Below are 21373 nucleotides of genomic sequence, written 5' to 3'. Positions count from 1 at the left end.
GTTGGATCTTGGATCCAAACCACAGTCACAGACACCTTCAGTGTGCGTTTACGTATTTAAATCAGTGTTTCCCAACCCTGGTCCTCAGGGAACACTGCCCTGCATGTTTTAGATGTTGCCCTGCGAGCTGATCATCTGATCTGATCAGGTGTGTTGGAGCAGGGTTGGGAAACACTGATTTAAATGGATCTTCCAGTTTGAATGAATTCATCACAGGTGGTGGACTCTCATCCAGGCTTATAAAACGATCTCAGAGCTGATCGAGAGGAATGATGAAGTGTAGCAGCGAAATGAATTTTTATTAATTACACGTTATTTTGACTTCAAGTTGTAATAACATGTGTGCTCTGGAGTCTACGTGCTGCCCTCTAGTGGTCAAATACCCTGTATTGCAGGTTTGTGGGGGGGGGGAGAACTGGGACAAAACCCTCGAGGTTACATGACTGAATGTGTGTGGGATGACATTAGACAGAGACCTAATTTGTGTGTGTGTGTGTGTGTGAAGGACTCACGTGGCAGTGGGTCAGCTCCATCTTCCACAGTCTTACTGAGGTGGTGGACAGAGAGGTCGGTCTGCAGGAGGCTGTCTGTTGTGGCTCTGGCCAGTGCTGCAGCCAGGGAGCACGGGCAGTTACTGTGAGGAGGAGACAGGACAGACATGAAGGAGGCTCACACAGGAGGAGGAGCAACGCTGGCCACAATGAACCGTGAGAGAAATGAAATTAGAGTGAAGGTTACGATGTCCAAATACAAAAGACACTGCGATTATTCAATTTCCTCATGATTTTATAATCATCATCAATAAAAAAAAATCTTTTTTTGATTGCACAGCTCTACTGTAGAAACCAACAGTGTCCTGTCCTTAGGTTAAGGTGAATTCAGGAACAGGAAGGAAAGAGGAAGAAGAAGAGGAGGAGGAGGAGGAGGAGGAGGAAGAGGGGGTCGTTTAAAGGACTGAGGGCCTGCTGTAAATGACTCACATAAAGATAACTAGGCCACCCCCAGATGCAGGTAACCATGGTAACCAAACTTTCGTAGCACCGTCGCATTTAAATCCAAGTTTAAAAATAAAACCTGAACAGATGATGTCTATGGATCGTTAAACGCGTCTTCATTCAGACGCAGAGACCAAAAGCTTGATTTACGTTCTCAAAAACCCACTGAACACAGGAGTGATTTCAGGGACTTTTTCATTTGTACAAGCACACAAACATAAAAAGATCTAAAGATGCACAGTGGAACAGTAACACACTCGACATGAAGATCCCAAATCTGTCGTTACACAGTTTAATTCTACAGATAAATACTGTGTGAAAGCTCCTTCATTAAATACCATAGTTTATATGTAAACACTTCATTTAGGAAATTACAAACTGGGATCTAAGGATCAAAAATGAAAATGTTGTCTCGTAAAATTGTCTTATTAGGTAAAAAGATTTATGTAAAACAAGCAAAAACCAATTTTCTCTAAAAATAAAGGTAGCAGTTTTATACTATACATAAAATAAAGTCTTATATGGTATTTTACAGGATTTTGGAAAATGGAAGACAGGAAAAATAACATCTTTTCCTGCATATATGATGACACATAACAACAGGAAGTTTTTCCCTCTCTCTCCATGGCAACCACAGGAACTGCAAATAACTGCAGTGACGACCGCGCCACAGAAATAACTAAAGGAGCGACTTATTTTTATTATGTTCAGACAATAATGACGACACACTTTTCCCCTCGATCACAGCAAAACAATCAGTCAGTGACTGTTCATATACAATTATTATCTGTCCAGATAAAGTTTCATAAAGTGACCGTCGTTTGTTTATCTTTTTTCTAACAAATTCAGGTCAAAAACAAATTTAAAGTAGTTTAAAATGTTTCATCATCTCATCTGGACCACGTGTGTCCTCTCTCATCATGTCCTGGGCTTTACTGTTAAACTGGGTTATGGGCTGTCGAGGCGTCAGGAGCAGAGCGGTTCAAGTGTGACCCCCTTAAAACCGTAACCATGGAAACCTCCCGTGTAAACCTCTCCTTGAAAATCAAGTGGCTGTATAAGTGGAATATCCTGTTCTACTTCTTCAAAGGATGAGGACGAATTATGTAACTGAGAAGTTGTTGCATGAATTAAATCATCACAGGATGAGCCGATAGATAGATGGATAGATGGATAGATAGATAGATAGATAGATAGATAGATAGATAGATAGATAGATAGATAGATAGATAGAGTAGATTTCCCCAGGTACGGCATCTGCAGTTTGACAAACAATATTGTTTGAAGTGTGGCTTCAGTTTAATATTTACGGTGTTTTGGATTTAAAACAAGATGAAGAAACATCTATAAGATAAAAACCTGAAGATATGAAGTGTTTTTAACATTTATTTGTTTCTTTAAAAGCAAAGTTGGTGTAGAACATAAAATAGCAACTGTGTTTCGATTTGAAAACGATTAATTGTTCTGCCCTCGCTTTATTATCACTTTTTATCATCAAATCATCAGATTGTCTATAGTTTGTGCTGAAAAAAAGGATATAAGACACTCTATATTGCACTTTCTTATGGCCTCTGTATAAACTGTATGTTTTAACATAGTGATGGAAAAAGCAGCTGAAATGCTCTGTGTTCTTAAGGGTTAAATCATTTCCTATGAAACAGGATTTTACTAAAGGGTAAATGTGTTTATTCTTACGCAATCATTCATTCATTCATTCATTCATTCTAACACAAGCTTTAAAAATGAATGGAGATGCGTTTACGACTGGACAGAGAAAGAGGAAGTGAAGGAAAGATAAACGGCGGTGCAGAGTCTACATTTCTGTCACTATTTGGCTTTTTCATCATCAGTGTATCAGTGTCCTCTCCTTCATGTTTCCATTCATAGAAACCCATTATCCCCCCCCCCCCCACACACACACACACACACACACATTCGTTCCACCATTGACAGCTCAGAGGGGGGAGGATGCTGAGACGGGCGTCCCTGATTGGCTGCAGGTAACACGGGAGAACACACGCTGCACCAATGACAGCTGCTGCTGCACCAATGACAGCTGCTGCTGCCTGGTGCATCACAGTGAGGTCATGTGGAGCGGAGGCGGATTAAAGGAGACCTTAATCTCCCATCTCACCATCAGCACCGCGACTGTCTCCACAGACGACCGACACCAGTGTAACCGGTCACACTGGTCGTTGATTCGCCGCACGCAGTCAAAACCATATGGAAATGCTATTAAAATAATAAGCTGTTCTTCTGTTTATCCCTTCATTTGAATTAGAAATGAACCACGGTTCAGTGTGATGAACAATGAGAAGAATCCAGTGTAGAAGGTTAAACAGCAGCTCCTGGATACATTTAAACATCACTTCATTCAAAGTCTTCCTATCACATGTGTAAGAAACAGCTGATGCATAAATGACATCTTTACAAAGATCATTTCAGTTGTGAGGGTTCCTTTAAATATATGCTTATTATTGTTAGTGTCAGTGTAGGACTTGACTGCATTATTAATGTTCCTACACCCTCGTGTGTGTGTGTGTGTGTGTGTGTGTTAAAGGCAGTGAAAAAACTCCGCCGTCTCTCAGTCTCTGTCGACGACGGCGTCCTCAGATGTCTCATATCTCATGTGAAAAGACTTGATGAGATTATCGAGAAGATAAAACACGTTTGAGGATGCAGAAAAAACATTTCTCCATCATCTCCACGGTCGATATAATCTCTGAGAAGTGGTTCCTGCCTCACGATATCTCTCTGCTATAGTCATGTAAAGTCACCCGACGTCTTCACGTTATGTACATACAATTTCATTCATTCTCTAAATATTTTTATTCTACGTATATTGTGTGTCTCGCTGCTGCTTCACTGGAGATTAGGTAAACTGGACACTCTAAAATGACTGTAGTGTGTGAATGTGAGAGTGGACGGTGGATTGTCTGTCCAGAGGTGTGACCTCGCCTATCGTCCTACGTCAGCTGAGATTGGTGGAGGATAAAGTGGTAGAAGATGTATGGATGGGATTAATAAAGTACATCTATTCTATTCTATTCTATAGATTCAGTCCAAAACCTCTTCAATGTACAATAATAATGACATAAAAAGAGAATATTCTAATATCTTTGGTTAAATAGTTGCTGTTTCACTCCTGGACGAGGTTTTTAAAAGCTTGAGCTGTGACTGTAGATAAAGTTTGGAGTTGAATGCAGTGATGCAGAGTCAGTGGTGATTACTGCCTGCTCCGTGGTGTGGAGATGCTTTTGTTCTCTGCTGTGCTCTCCGCTGCGGCTGCGGCCGTGTTTAGCTACAATCACGACAGGCAGAGAGAGCTCTGAGTGTATGTGTTAGCAGATGACTCACTCATGCAGCCATGCTTTTTTTTTCTTCTTCCCTAAACCATTGCTTTCTACGTGCTTTTTTTTCCTTTTTCTACAGAATTAGCCCCAGAGTCGAACAACAAGGTTGTTTCCCTGGCAACGCAGATCAAGTGACTGACAGTCAGCAGTGTCAGTCGCTCACAACAAGCTCCCACTTCATTATGCTAAATATTGAAGGTTCTCTACGCCAGCCTGAGGTGAGAGTGTAGATCCACAGGAACTCGCTCCGCTCTCGTCGTGGTCGTGCTGCAGGCACCGGTTTCCTCTCCATCACACGTTCATCCTCATTTAACACGGAAGAAGAAGAAGAAGAAGAAGGATAGCAGAGCGGAGTGGTGGGAAAACCCTCGGGCACTTACCAGCTTCACACTGGGTACATTTGTTTAGATCAAATATTACAACAATGTGGTCAAAGGAGACTTTGAATGACAGCAGTGGCTGTCTAACATCCACAGTCATGTGACCACAGTATTCTCAAAAGGGCAGTAATAGGATTGCATAACACGAGGAGATGCCAGTAACGCTTAAAGCCTTTAAATCACGGCGACGCCGCCGCTTCTCCCTTGACACGGCTTTCAAACGACTTTGATGAATTCATTTGTCTCCTCAGTCCACACACACACACACTTGTACAGCAGTCTTAGTGAGGACACTTACCCAAATTTAACCTAACCTCAACCAAAATCTACCCTGAACCCTAAAAACCAAGTCTTAATCCTCAAAAAGCTCTTTATTGAACGAGCCAAAAAATGTCCTCACTGTGATGGGTTCTAATGAAAATGTGTCCTCACGTCCTGTACACACACACACACACACACACACCATGTGGCACGTAAGTCTGTTTCCGGTCTTTTTGGCATCTAATTGCGAGTGGCAGGAATCCACTGATGCTACATCTGATCTCATGACTTCATGTCACTCTACATACAATTCACCTCATATAAATACATTTGTGTGTGTACTAATTTAATTATATTTCATTTAAATGTAAAAATTCCCTGTGGATCTTCATACTCTTTATTTTCCTAATTGTCCAAAAACATTTTGGAGTGAAGACAAACCCCCGTCATTCACAGTGCAAACGTGTTGTCTTTGTTGGCGACTATTTTCAGACACGGATTAAGGAACATTTGTTGTTCGGTATTAACAGACAGAGCATCGGCCAGATTTATTCACACTGCATGAATCATTTCCCACATGTAAACTGGTGTTTTATCCCTGTTGTAGTTTTATTCAGCAGAGACTTTCTTTGATGTCATTTCCACTGTAGACTCTGTTTTCATTCAAACACACTGTATTTGTATTTGAACCACAGTAAACGGTAATATTTGTGTGCATCAGTGTGATCGGCCATCAGTTTTTTTCCCCACCTTAAGTGCACCTCTGGGTGGTTTTTCTTTGCTCTTTGCTCTGAGAACGCCGTGAAGTGAGATGTGGCTGCAGACGTCACTCAGTGCCGCTGTATGCGTTTGCAATTCTGTGTTCCACTTACGTCGAAATGCACAATGTTGGCTGCAGAGAGGCGTGTCTAATCCGTCAGAAAATTAGAAGGAAAAAAAAAACCTCCACCACCGACCACAAAACTCCTGTTCCAGCCCACAGTACATGCAGTACATCTGGGAGTGTTGTGTAGGCAGAGGATCTACTATTTCAGCAGGGCATGTCAGTAACCGGAGTTAAAAGGTGACACACTGCAGGGAAAACGAGCTCTGAGCTTTGCATGTGTCATGTATTTCAAATGGTTGTGTATCTGTTGAAGTGGAGTCAGTTTCCAGATCAGCCTGCAGCCTCTGCTCGGATACACTGGAGAACCTGCACGTAATTCCCTGTGAGGTTTTTTGAGGCCCAGTGTTGCTCTGCACAAAGCCTTAAGGCAGTGTTATGTCATCAACCAGCTGGATCAGTGGTGGATTGGAGTCTACAGGGGAAAAGAAAACATGCCCTGACCCAAACTATCTCTGGACTCACCTTCAGTTCATAGCTTAATACAAATACAGTCAAATCAGCAGCTGTTTGTCTGTGAACACTCAACTCAAATGATCCTGTTCCTTAGAGAGGCAACCTTCATGTTCCTGTTCCTGTTCCTGTGTGGTCACAGTAGGAGCTCAGTTGGTAAGAATGCTGCTGTGAAGTTCTGAGGTCATAGGTTCAATTCTTATGAAGAATGAGACATTTTCAAAGTGAAGATTAAAAGGAGAAGAAAATCCCAACTGCACCAGGAATTCATGGCGGGGTGACTTTGTTCACAACTGAAAGATTGTTCAGTCAGGCTCACAACCAAAAGGTTGTTCGAGTCCGTGGTAGTGTTGGGTCTACACTTGTGGATCTTAAAAGAAGATACAAGTTCAATATTTAGTGCAAACATGTCTGAGCAGGTTGCTCAGTTGGCTAAAGTGATCCTATCAAGTCCTGAGATAGTGTGTTACATTTTTGAAAAAGTGATGAGCAAGTTAAGAACACCAAGAAATGCAGAATGAGATCATCAGGACAAATAGCTCAGTCCATCAGATGTTTACCTGCATCCTGAAGGTGACAGGTTCAAATCCCACAGTGGTCAGTTTTAAAACTTTCAGACCAAAACTACTAAAAAACTATTGTTATGCAACTCTAAAACAATAGTCTGTGCTGTAACAATCAGAGGTTCAGAGTTCAAAACCTGTGATGAAGTGAAATTTCCTAGATCAAGATTCAATGTTAACAGTTCAAAGCTTGAAGAAAACATGAGGAACTGTGGGAGTAGGTAGCTCAGTTTGTAAGAACACCGCACTGAAGTCCTGGTATCACAGGTTCAGTTCTTATAAAGAACATGACATTTTAAACTTCAACACCCAACATGAAGATTCAAAGGAGACGAAAAGTCCCGAAAGCATCAGTAATTTGTGGTGTCATCGCTTTGTTCGCAACCAAGCTGGTGTTCAGTCCATGAGATGGAAATTGTGGTTCCACACTGGTGGCCAACATTACAATAAATACTGTACTGGAACAACCCTGTGGGTGTAACCTGCCAACTGCTGGACCGGGACAAATCTGTGATTCTTAGAGTCCACAAGGTGGCAAAGTAGGATCCACAACCGTGGGGTTGTCCCAGTCAGGCAGTTGGCAGGTTCTCTTCCACAATCATTTGATTGCTCTGAACTTTATTACTCCGATTGAAAATAGGATTATGAACCTTGCTTCATCACACAAGACAAAGTCAACAGGAAAATCCAACAACCCAATAAGTTGTATAGCTCTGTGTGCTTTACATGGACTCATAGATCTGAGGACATGGGTTCGATTCCTGAACATCACATTGAAGTTTAGAAACTCTTTATCCTTATTTACCATTTAAAAACGCCAAGACCAACATGAAGCTTTAAATTTGTAGGTCCAGAGCCCTTTTTAAACTTCAAATTCTGATAAAACACCTACAAATACTTTGTTAGATGTTAGAGCTGGATGACCTGGATGAGAAGCTTAGGAATGGCGCGAAATTCAAAGCAGGGCCATCAGGACAAATAGCTCAGTCTGATCAGAAGATGACTCGTGTCGCTGAGGTTATGGGTTCGAATCTTACAATAAACAATTATAAAACTTTGGATGAAAAAAGAAGAACTCAAAAATACCAAGAAAATGTTGTTGTGCAGTGCAGTAAGAATAGCTTGTGCTGTAAGAGTAAGACTAGTATGTCTGAGATTGTGAGTTCAAATCTCATGATGAAAAGACCTTTTTTATTGTAAGATTCAATGCAAACAACATTTTTAAAGTTCAACCTCCAAAGTGAAGATTCAAAGGAAACGAAAAGACCTGTCTGCTCCAGAGATTCATGGCTCGGTGGCTTAATTCACAACCACAAATAAGGTTGTTCAGACCACAGGGTGCGAAGTTCAATTCCAGAACTGGTTGTGTCAATGCATAAGAGGGCAAGTTCTGTGCGTGCAGCGCAAATGGGGGCAGACTCGGAACAGGTACAACGACGGTGCGGGGTTGTGCGTGCAGCACAAACAGTGGCAGGCTCGGAACCGGTACCACAACCACGGGGCGGGGTTGTGCGTGTGCAGCGCAAACGGTGGCAGGCTCGAAACCGGTACCACGACCACGGGGCGGGGTTGTGTACGCAGCGCAAACAGTGGCAGGCTCGGAACCGGTACCACGACCACGGGGCGGGGTTGTGTACGCAGCGCAAACAGTGGCAGGCTCGGAACCGGTACCACGACCACGGGGCGGGGTTGTGTACGCAGCGCAAACAGTGGCAGGCTCGGAACCGGTACCACGACCACGGGGCGGGGTTGTGTACGCAGCGCAAACAGTGGCAGGCTCGGAACCGGTACCACGACCACGGGGCGGGGTTGTGTACGCAGCGCAAACAGTGGCAGGCTCGGAACCGGTACCACGACCACGGGGCGGGGTTGTGTACGCAGCGCAAACAGTGGCAGGCTTGGAACCGGTACTGCGGGTCCAGAAACCTCCTAAAGGAGCAAGGATTTTTTTTTTTTTTTTTTGCGCCACCGGACTGGATCAACCCCGCGGTTGCGAAACCCGAACCCGCCAGACCGGATCAACCCCGCGGTTGCGGAACCCGCCGGACCGGATCAACCCCGCGGTTGCAGAACCCGAACCCGCCGGACCGGATCAACCCCGCGGTTGCAGAACCCGAACCCACCGGACCGGATCAACCCCGCGGTTGCAGAACCCGAATCCGCCGGACCGGATCAACCCCGCGGTTGCAGAACCCGAACCCGCCGGACTGGATCAACCATGCGGTTCCAGAACCAAACCCGCTGGACTGAGACAAATCCACGGTTCGGTTCAACAACCATGGTTTTGATCTGGTCCGGTGGGTCGGGTTCCGCAACCGCAGGGTTGATCCAGTCCGGCGGGGTCGGGTTCCGCAACCGCAAGGTTGATCCAGTCCGGCGGGTTCCGCAACCACGGGGTTGATCCGGTCCGGCGGGCTCGGGTTTCGCAACCGCGGGGTTGATCCAGTCCGGCGGGTTCGGGTTCCACAACCGCGGGGTTGATCGGGTTCGTGTTCTGCAACCGCGGGGTTGATCCGGTCCGGCGGGTTCGTGTTCTGCAACCGCAGGGTTGATCCGATCCGGCGGGTTCGGGTTCCGCTCCTTTTGGAGGTTTCTGGACCCGTTCCAGATCCGGTTGTGCCCCGCCGCGTGGTACCGGTTCCGAGCCTCAGGTGTTTGGGTAACTGCTGCTTAAACATGATGAACACATGAATTAGACTTGAATATGTGAGCATCACTTTTCCATTGTTTTGACCAGCCTTGGTTAAAGGGATAGTTCTAAGTGTAATAGTATGAGGTATTATTTACACGCACAGGGAAATCACTCTAGATAATTAAAAAAAAAAAAAAAAAAAAAAAAAAAAACATTAGCTCCTCCTCCTCCAGGAAGTACACAGGTCTCTATCATCTATCTATCATTAGAGGCCTTCGTCCCACTCTTGCAACTACTCTGCAAACAGATAAGATCAGATAATCCTGTATTTGTCCCATGTGGGGAAATTTGCACTTCAGTTGCAGACAAAGTTAGCTGCCGTTTTCCGCATCGCTTGGTTTTTCTTACTTTATGCTGATGATCATGACGGTGAAAAACAAGTCACCTTCATGTGTTTTTCAATGAATCCTGTTTGAAACGATACATGTATTATTTAACCAAATTTAATAATGAATTTTGTTTGAACAATTTTATTTCTACCACCGCTCCTGAACAGTTGCCATTTCCCAATAATTTTTTTCCCTGACCCTAACTTTGCCCCCTGCTGACCAGACTAGATACACAGTTTTTGACATTTCTTGTTCACATACTACACACTGACATTTTTGACAGTATGAAGACCGTATTTGACGTCATACTAACGACATATTTGATACTAGGTCACTTTTTGAAAACCGTTGCACTGACAAAACACACGTGCACGGCGATCGTATGTTTACATGTGGAGCAGTGACGTCACATTAGCTGCAGCACTAGCAGCAGGTGTAATCTGAACACCTGTGATCGGATCGCTCAGGTCGGATGTTAACAGCAGGTGTGAACAGAGCGTCAACATTAAATCTAAGAACTGTGTGGATCATTTAGGCAGCAGTTACCACGTGATTGTCCCCGCTGTCGCTTTCCTCCTGCTTCTGTCTCCGTGTGGAAGAAGAAGCTCCGACCGGTCAACACAACGTGGAACATTCCAAATATATCGACACAGGGGGGAGGAGTGGAATGTACCAAGTCACGGAAAGTGTAGAATGGCAGGAAACTTTACATGGGAATAAACGGGCATTTGTGGAAATTAACAGGAATTAATTGGAATAAGCTGTACATTTTCAAATTTGAAGGTTGGGAACATAATATTACGAAAAATATTAGTGCTGTCAGTTTAACGCGTTATTAACGGCGTTGACGTAAACCCATTTTAACGGCGTCAGAAAAAATGTATCGCGAGATTAACGTTCTTTTCTTCACATGCTGTTGCAACAACTAGTAACGTTAGAAAAAGCCACACCGGATCTAGCTAGACCGGAAACAAAACAACAGGCACGATACGTTTCCAGTGGATGGCGATCGCTGCGCGCTTCTCCGTGTCCAACGCAGCGTGGATCATTTCTCGATTCACTCCCCGCATCCAAGTAATGACGTATGCAGTGTTACCAACCAAGCTGGCAGAGCCCCGAACCGTAGTAAGCAGACCTCCGAAGACCGCTAGCTCCTTTAGCTCGGATTAGCTCATTACGGCAACAACACATTAAACCACGGGACTCAATAAGAGGAATAACTCTTATTAGACAATATGCAGGGTGTTATTGAGATATTGTCTCAATAACATTTACACAAAGCAAGCTGATCCACTTTTCTATGTTGATAAGAGCATTAAAATGAGACAAAAATAATGAGACAAAAAGAAATCAACATTTAGAATATTTAAAATGTGTGATTAATCGCGAGTTAACTATGACATTAATGCGAATAATCACGATTAAATATTTTAATTGTTTGACAGCACTAATAAAAAAAGTTGGTAAAAACAATAGTATTGCAGCATAATCTTGGCCACATCACAGATACCGCCTATTAAAGCCACACATTTGACGACATAAAGTCAAGAGTTTTGATAATATTATGAGGTAGATGATATTTGTGTTAAAGTTTTAACTATTAAATCAAAATGTATTGGTATCTTACTGGTAAACCACTTTATTAAAGAAGCTAGCTTACCGTGGTGCCAGCTAACCGCAAATGTGACGCTGTTTCTGCTGCCTCCTGCTGGACGCTTTTATGTCACCACACAAGATTTCACACATCAGTATTCAAATGTTTTGAAGACCATTAGTCCATTAGTTCAGCTAACTTTCTACATATCTGTGTTTTTTGTCATCTTATTTAACCGAAAAACGCCACGTACGCCGTCCACTGTGTGAACGTATTTTCACACCAGTGAAACACTGGTGGAAAGTCTTTGTTTATGTGTAAATATTGTACAAAAACATCATATGAAGAACGTCACAAAAATACACCAGCATATTGCAAAGTGCCCAAAATTTCCACTCCAGGCAAATTATCCCAAATTTCCAGTTTATTCTCATTAATTCCCAAAATTCCCGCCCCTTTGCAACCCTAATTGTATCACATACCAACACAGAAAGGCCAAAGACTTTGTCAAAAATGAGCCTCTCCATGTTGACTCCGTCTTATCGTGAAAACATCTGTTTTAACCGAGTATTAAACTGCTTATCAAGTTAAACCCAAAGCACAGAAAGCAGCTGCTGTAAACCCCCTCTCTTAATAAAGGTAGCCCTGATCCCATAATACTTGACAAACATGAATAAAAATTCCAAATCCTTGACTCTGTAATTAGAAATCTGAGAAATCTGCTCATTTTATTACATAATATCACCAGTTTATTTCAGAGCAGCTCAGCGTTGAACAGCTTTATCCAGTTAGAACTGACAAATGTGTGTCAGGACAAAGTCATTTAAGTCAAAACAACTTAAAACTATAATATAGTTTTACACCAGGATTCTGCCTTTTCCCCTCTATCTCCACAACCTTTTCACACTCGTGTGCAATGACTGGTTGAAATAAAATCCCACATAGTGACCTCACTGCATTGGTCATGCTGCTTCTCCGATTCAGATAATTGAATAACTTGATGTGTGGCTGTTTATCAACGTGCCTCTGCCTCTGCCTCCCCCCTGCTCAGCAACTTTAAAAAAAAACATTTTTCAAGGTCAGACAGGTAGGGAGCTATTCTGGACTTTAATGGGAGCTGAACTGCTTTGCATTCCGCTCATGTGCCAGAGACATATGACTCATCATTTGAATTATGGGGCACAAAAGACGCCCAGCAGCAGCAGCAGCAGCAGCAGTGATGGCAGACTGCAAAAGCTTCTGCGTGAAAAGTGTCTGTCCATAACGCTGCAAGAGGGAAAAAGGAGGACACTGCAATTTTTGAAGGTCACTGCTCTTCCAAATATGGGGCCTCTCCAGAGCTGAAGTTAATTAAGGCTCCGGTTTTAGAGACATCATTGTGAGTCATTACTCGTCACTTCTGCAACGTAAAATACATTCAAATTGCTTCATGTATGCTTAAGAAATATATTAAAATAAAAACGTAACTCATTATAAAACTATTAATGAATCAGCCACTTATTTTCAGATGTATCATTTATTCACAGCCTTTCCTGTATATATATTATAATTAAATGTCATGCTGATATGCTGTAAAACACAGAAATGCATGGGTTACACTTCAGTAATTGGCCCAAAATCAATAATGACCAACTCCCAACACACAATGGTCACATGAAGACAACAAATCCACTGAGGACGACGGCTTAATGTGAGCGAGTGAACTCTCCAGAGAGTTAAACTGGTGAATCATCATCAAGTAACAACTGCTGCTCTAATGAGCTGATCTATTACGTCCATACGTCCGCGGGGGAATCGTAGGAAACACATGAGAAAATAACTGTAAACGCACCGCGCGAGTCAATTAAAGTATAATGTAGAAAACACAATCTAACAATCTAATCTAACTGAATATAATCCATGGAATGTAAAACAAACTTATTTGAGCACCACTGTTAGTTCACATACTTCATCGTCTATTTTCATCTAAACGGGAACATCATTCACAAAAATGCACCCTTTAATTCAGGGCTCGCAATCTCAAATCACCTATAAAAAAATATACATTAAGTGGATCAGTTTGAGACCTCTGGTCTGAATCAAGGATCTCAAACGCAAATGACATGGGGGCCGCTGAGTCTAGTCTGGCCAGTAGGGGGCGGTCAAGTTAAAAAAGCATTTATTCAGTAGGAGTGGACGATATGAGCTTAAAATTATACAACAATAGCCCATCATTATATTGCAATAGCTTAGTTTGTGACTATAGTTCACAGAATTTCAAAATAAAAGTTTGTTTTCAATATCAATGTATAGTTCACAATAAAAAAAACACCTCTGCACTAATGACCACTGCTGTAATGACATGAGTGTTTACAGAGATGGCCAAACACTGATCACACACACACACACACACACACGTCGTCATTGTTTCAATTATCTATGGCGTATAATATGAAAATAAAGAGCTGTTTTTATAACTCCTAACACCTGCTGGTGAAACAAATGAACAACGGTTCACTTCTCATCATCACACGCTGCTGTGGGGAATTTCCTCAGAATACAGACAATAAAAACTCAACTCTCCAGCTTCCACATTTTCACAGACAAATGTTGAACGACACTGAGGATTTGACAAGATGGCTGCTGATGTCAGTGTGTGTGTGTGTGTGTGTGTGTGCAGTTTGCATATTCCCTCTGTATTTGCATGCTTGTCCTCTGGGTGCTCTGCTTCCCTCCTGCAGCTGCAGTGAACAAGAGAATCGAAAATACACACCACTGTGAGTTTCTGTTGTCAGTCCACCGCTGAAAACACGCCTGCATGGCTGTATTCAGCATCTATGTGTTGAAACATGCAGATTTTATACTTTATCGTGGAAAGTAATGAATTACATTTACTCATGTGACTGTAATTGAGTAGGTTTTTTTGTGTACTTGTACTTTTTAAAGTTGGCCTGACAGGTGAATGAATGATGAGGACAGGTGAATGAATGATGACGACAGGTGAATTGGCGTTAATTAAGGTCCCTGAGCGAGTGACATTTGTGACCTTTGACCTAGTTTGACTGACACATTATGTGTTTACATATTTTATTTTGTCAGCACTTTAATTTGTAAATTGAATTCATGTGAGATTTGTGTTCCCTTGTCCCTTTTTGCACGACACAAGAAAGAACCAGTACTTTTACTTGTAATATAAATATTCTAAATGTTGTAAAATAGTGTACTTTGAGTAGAATATTTTCTTTCTACTTCTGGTTTTCAGCTGTGTTTTCAAACAAATACAATCTGTGTCCAGACTAGAAGTTCAGCTCTGAATCAGAAGTCACGCATGTTGCTGCTGTGTAAACAGGATTCACTTCCAGGAAGTAAATTACTAACAAGAAACAACAACGGTGAAAATGAAGAGCAGAGCTCTTCATTCACAGCTGATCGTCAATCCTCATAAACCATCACAGAAAGAGTAGGAACAGCCCTTCTTCCTCCACCTTGGAGGGAAAAACAAAAGGTAAGAAATAGAAGATTTTCAAACTTGTCTTCAAGGTCAAGTGTTTGAGAAAAACTGACATCTAGTGGCGAGACTGCAGATTGCACCCTCAGGGAACCACAGAGGCCTCATCACATGGTACCAGAGGGCATGTTGATCTCCTTCAGCTTCAGAACATGGCAGCACAAGATGGTGGCCTCCATAAAGCAAGACCTTTTCCCTGAGTCAAATTTAGTCTAAAATTTAAAAAACAAACTGCTTTTTAAACACAATAAAACCTCTAAGACCCAACAAAGGCTGACTTACTTCACATCACTGAAGGCGTCGGATGTTACACACTTCCTCTGAAGCCACAAAAGTCTTTAAACACGGTTACAATTATACACAACTCAGTGCCCACTGACTAATTCCTGCAGATTTTTAATCTCACTGGTGTCAAATCTAATGTGGTACAATTACATTGATTATCATTAAATAACATCAAGTAAAGTCATTTCTTTCTACAGCACAAGTCAGTGACACTGTGGCCAGGTCACATTAGTCTACTGCAGGCTCAGCTGCCAGTGCTGGTGGAGGGCAGTGCTGCCATCAGGGATAATCCCAGCGAGACACTCTGATTAAGGGATTATTCCAGCAACTAATTTCAAAGGGATAGACCAGAACAGCAAAGAAACATGCGAGTACAGTAGAAACACCCAAACAAGTTGAAGAGAAGTTTTCCCACACACAGCAGCACAGCCGCAACATTCACAGAAAACCCCCTGTTTTTTTGATTTAAATGAAACCAGGCTGACAAAGTCTGAAACAGCCTCACTTTTCAGAGGTGCTCTAGAAAGCCATACCGTTACTCTGCCCAGGTCTCAGTGGACGTGGATCTCCAGGGACATCAAATCTCCTGGCCTCACGTTGCTCTGATTACAGACTGAAACGCCAGTGGACAGACAGATGGTGAAGCTCGGGGAAAAGTAGGACTTTCAAAAAATGCACTTTCTGTGCTGTTGACTTTACTTACAGAGACGCTCACACGTGGAGCTTTGTGTGTGTGTGTGTGTGAGTGTGTGTGCTTTAGACGAAAGGTGATTTAGGTGAACTTGACTGTGCCTTAAACTGCTGATCTACTGGGATTTTTATACACAACCATCTCTCCAAAAAAAGAGAATATATCCAGTGGGCGGTGGATCCCTTGTAGATGCCAGCGGTCAGAGGAAAATACCAACGTTGTTCAAAAAGACAGAAAGACCATCGAAAAGTCACAACACATCAAACCAGGAAGCAGATGGAAACAGCAGAAAACCACACTGGGTCCCACTCTTCCTGTGTACCTAATAAAGTGAGCGCATACATCCAGTGTGATTGGAGCAGCATCCATTTCCAATGAAACTAGTTCAGCTCAGAAGGAGGTCACTTCATTCTGAGACAGTCCATGTGGGACTGAAGTGGTCTCATTTGTCTGCTGTAAAGTGGTGGCATTTATGTTCTGTTCTCACTGCACATGGAAACTCATCTGGTTCACGGCTTTAATCTGAATCACTGCTGTAGTAATCATTCTGCTGCGGCGCTGACCTTTGATGTTCTTAATATCGTCAGCTGTTGCTCGAGAAGAGACGACTCCATGAATGCAGCTTCATCTGCTCACTAAAGACCTTATTATGAACCACAAGGTCGTTTACCTTTGTTGGATGTCATTTTCCATCGGTCTCGTCTCTTATTTTCTGTCACTGTCGACTCTCAAGCGTCTCAAAAATATTTAAAAAAAAGGATAAAGGAAATCATTCTCCATGTTATCACAGCACTTATTTTTTATATTATATTTTAAAGGAATTGTGTGGCATTTGGGAAACATGAACATTCTCAAGTTCATTAGCCTGTTGAAGTGCTCGCGACGGTGGCTCAGCGGGAGAGCAAGTCTCCTTCCAACCAGAAGGTCGAGAGTTGATTCCTGGGTCTGCGAGTCAACATGCAAACGTGTCAACGGGGCAAAGACGCTTAACCCCCAAGTTAGTCCTGGCAGCAGCAGCAGCAGCAGCAGCAGCAGCAGCAGCAGCAACAGCAGCAGCAGCAGCAACAGCATAGAGAGAATGTGTGTGAAAGACGTGAGATAGAAAAGGCCCGAATTCGAAACGAGGAACCTATTGTCTCCCTTCAGATTATCATTATTATTATTTACGCGGCTTTGCGGTCATTTTTGAGGAGGTTAACGTGCTTCAAAACTCTGGAAACTTGGCATGGAGGTCAGGTGTGGCGAAAATGTGATGTCGTCATAGCGCTATAATTATTACATTATTATTATTATTGTTATTACCATTATTCTGTGGCTTTGCTGTGATTTTTACAGCGAGATTAGTGAGATTGGATGCACTGGTAGATTTTTCTGTCCTATGTGCCAGAGCATGGTCATCTAAAAACTCTATGTGCCAGAGCAGTCTTTCTCAATCCTGGTCCTCGGGACATGTTTTAGATTCTAAAGGAAGCTAACGATGAGCTGCTCACATTTAACAAACAGATTTGACAGTGGTATCATTCTTCGCTCCAAACTCCGAGCAATTTGACCAAAAACGCTGGCTTTCAGCTCCTGATATAGCTCCACCTCAGAGCAGATGTGGACATCAGGGTGGACAGCAGGGTGTCACACACTTTGTTACAGACTCACTTCCATGACTACATAAGTAGATGTTTTTCGCCGTGTAATTGGAGCCCATGTCAGCGCCGCACAGTCCTACACTGCTGTGCTGCAGTGTGTGAATTCCCATGCAAACCCTTGTATTAGTGGCTTTTTCCACATTTCTCAGACCAGAACCAGGTCCTGAGCTGGACCAGGTCCAAAGTATATAGACTTTTACTTTTACGGCAGGTGTCAGAACCTGTAAAATCAATCTCTGTGTGCTCGAGATTAACTATGACCACGTGGTGCGCTATAAACCACATTTATAATTATAGGTAATTATCCTTCAATTTAATGACACAGAATATTCACACAGAAAAGTAATTATTTAGAAAATGACAATCTTCTGGTTACAGTATATTTGCTGATTTAATAGGAGGAAATGTTTTGTAGTAATGAGGATTTGATTCCGTTCATTTTGTTTTATTAATATTGTGTATCTAGTCTTTGTGGAGACTGTTTTACATTTGTAATATGATTTATTGCTCATCATGTTCTCGCGGACTATTAATTAATCTGTCTTTAGTCTGCACAGATTACTCTAATTCACCACAGCTGAAATGGTCACCAGAGACGCAGCATGTTATGTGTGAAACAGCCCCTGTGGAGTGAGGAGTGTGTGTGGGGGGGGGAGGGGGATTATGTGGGCACAAGTGGACATTACTGCTGTTATTCACTTCAGTGTTTCCTCTCTGTGGCGCAGCATCCTAATTTGCCAGAACGGCCTGAGGGAAGTCCTTGTTAACAAAAAACCTTGAGGCGTTTGTGATCGTTCCAAACAAAGCAGGTTTCGTCCTTGAAGCAGAGGACGTGAGTCGTGACAGACAGACAGACAGACAGACAGACAGACAGGACAGTGATGAATACCACGGTGCGACAGGTGTACAACGGTGAAATCAAATATCTACGTCAAGTTGCTCGAGCGAATTATTGACAACAGTGTGAAGGTCATCATCATCAGAAATTATGAGAGAGATTATATTAGAAGAAGAAGGAGGAGAAGGAGAAGAAAGCTTCAGACATAAAGCGAAATGTGGAGTGGCGACCTGTCCAGGATGTACAGTACCCCGCATTTTGCTCTATGTCTGATGGGTTTGACTCCAGCTTTCTTCTTCTTCTTCTTCTTCTTTTCCTCATAATATAATCTTTCTCATAATTTCTAGAGATGATGACCTCCACACTGTCATCAGTCAGTTGCTCGAGCAGCATCATACAGTCGGTGATAATTGATAGTAACAGTGACATAGATATTTTATTTCCTTTGAGTCCATCGCAGAGCAAATAACCGCTGCTTTTCCACGACATGGTCCCGGTGCGACTAGGCTCACGCGACGTTTGTTCGGACAACACAGCGACCACAGGAGCCACGCTCCGTCGCATTTTTACCACGATTAACACGTACAGTAGACACGAAACCTACAGAACCACAGCACCGGGAACCAGAGTCAATATGACTCGCTCATAGACATACTCGGATTCTCATACTCGGATTCAAGTTGTCGATTAAAGTGATTAAACTGTGCATGTAAACGTACGGACTCATTCTAAAATAATGGACATTTAAACCTGTAACTCTCAGTGTCCCGGAGTAATGACGACGTGTGGACGAGCAGTGATCACTGACACTGGGATGAAGATGAAGGGAAATCTATGGGAAAATAATGTTTTTTTTATAAATCTTCCTGCGTGAAATCCTCTGAACATATGCGTCTCCGTGGCTCAAGGACACGGTCTGGAAGCAGACTGTCGGTATGAGTGTGTGTTTGTGTGGTGGCCAGCATCCTACACGGCTGTCTACTGTAGCTGTGTAATGATAGTCGGAGGCAGCAGCGCGGGTGATTCATCCCAACGTGTCATTAGTTTGTCTCTGGGTTGAACAGCTAATAATAGACTTCAGCGAGAGGAGAGAACCCCTCTGTGTGTGAATGTGTGTGTAACTCCGTGTGCTCCAAGGAGCTGGGGGAGTGTGGACAGACCATGCACACACACACATGTGTGTTAAAATGATGCCAGTTACATTGTGATCCATTTCCCTGCAGGCAGCTGGGAGTCACATCTTTAAAAGAACAGGATGCTGTTGGTCTCCTCCCCCCTGAAGACCATGTGATGTGATTTGAAATGTGTGTGTGTGTGTGTGTATCCTCGGAGGGTTCACTGTGAAGTGCTGTGCGACTCCAAACACTCAAAAATACACACATTTGAGTTATAAACCGATATAGACACACTGCTACTGCTGCTGCTGCTTCTGCTGCTGCTGCTGCTTCTGCTGCTTCTGCCGCTTCCGCCGCGTTCAAACTGAGGCGTTTTTGATCATTAAATCATAATGTAGTATAAACAATCCTGCTGGGTTTAATTACATTCTCCACTCAGGAGAGTTTTTCCCACCACAGTCCTGTGTGTGTGTGTGTGTGTGTGATTTAACAAATTTGTGACTCGCGCTTTGACAATAAACCAATCAATGACTTCCACGAGGCTACACCTTCCCTCACGTGTCACGGGGAGAACACGTTGACTGTAATTCAACTCAACATCTTTCACCGCGTGCATGAGTTCGCGAGTCCAAACAGCGACGAGGCAAAAGTGTGTGTGTTGGCGTGGAGACGCACAGAGGTGATGAACGAGGACGCTAACAGACAAATGACGTGACCGTCACAGTCACCGCAGCTCCACTTGTGACATTCTTTTCCACACCATAGTACCTACTCAACGTGGGCGGAGTCTCCACTGCATGACTGCATGAAACTGCCGTGACTTTGTTTTACACACACACACAAACGAGTGGCGAGTGACTTGTAAAGCAGTTGTTTTCAGTGTAACTGAATCGTTAGAATCATTAGAATCAGTTCATTAAAGATGTGTTCAGTACTTCCTCCATGAGCGCAGCACAGACTCCGTCTAACACTGAAATACAGCTGCTCACGCTAAATCCACCAGACTCCTCTGTTAAATATTGAGATTTTAGACATTTTGTCACGATCACACGCTCCTCCACCTTTATTACCAATCAGTGGCCGGCAGTCTGACGACGTCACGCATAGTCGCGCCTCAGCCGGTGGAACCTCGCCAGAGCAGATACCTGGTACCAGGTGCTTTGCTAGTGGAAACGCGACTTAACCGTGCAGCGCCGTGCCGAGGCGAGCCCGTGGAAACACGCCATTAGTGCTCACGTGGCACGGATCTGTGCCACAGGTGCACCCTTGGTAAATTGCAGTGGGAATAATACACAATTCCTAATATGACGACGGCTGATTCACTGTAGAAACACGGCAGTGCAAGATGGCCGCCTTCATAAAGCAAGGCCCTTACCTAAAGTACATATTATTATTATTAGTATTATTAGAAAAAGCATTAGTGTTTTGGTTTTACTAGAACAGGAATGCAACCTAATGTCACAGTAGCCTTGAATTATCAATTATTTTGACTGTAATCCCTGGTTTGCACGTTACCTTAGATTAAAAAAAATAATCCCAGTGAGAGCCACGCAGTGACGCTTACAAAATGTACATTCAGGAAAAACTCTCCTGCTCTTTATCAAACACCACACACATTCTGTGAAACACTCCGAGGAACAAAGTGTCACATTAGCAGCTAAATATTCCACAGGATCAAAGACGGAGTGAAACATTGTGTCTATTAAAAGAAGGATATGTCTCTGTGTGACCGGTTTTCGTGGCCTCAGGGTTCAGCAACAACAACCCTGACCTCTCCAGCTCTACAGAGACTTTTAGCCTCATTAATCTCAGTG

The 21373-nt window shown here is 43.1% G+C and overlaps 1 protein-coding gene across 3 annotated transcripts in view; it reads right to left on the bottom strand.

The window, feature by feature from the left end:
- Nucleotides 1-21373, bottom strand: part of ppm1e (protein phosphatase, Mg2+/Mn2+ dependent, 1E) — a 49296-nt gene that overhangs the window by 6464 nt on the left and 21459 nt on the right. For all 3 annotated transcript variants that reach the window (XM_058626521.1, XM_058626520.1, XM_058626522.1), the window contains exon 3: nt 513-634. In XM_058626521.1, the coding sequence (XP_058482504.1) occupies nt 513-634 (122 nt within the window). The remainder of the gene's footprint in view (nt 1-512; nt 635-21373) is intronic.

Source organism: Solea solea, chromosome 4, assembly GCF_958295425.1.
Source record: "Solea solea chromosome 4, fSolSol10.1, whole genome shotgun sequence".
Taxonomy (NCBI): domain Eukaryota; kingdom Metazoa; phylum Chordata; class Actinopteri; order Pleuronectiformes; family Soleidae; genus Solea; species Solea solea.
The sequence above is the reverse complement of the archived record's forward strand: the minus strand, read 5'-3'. Positions and strand labels throughout refer to the sequence as shown.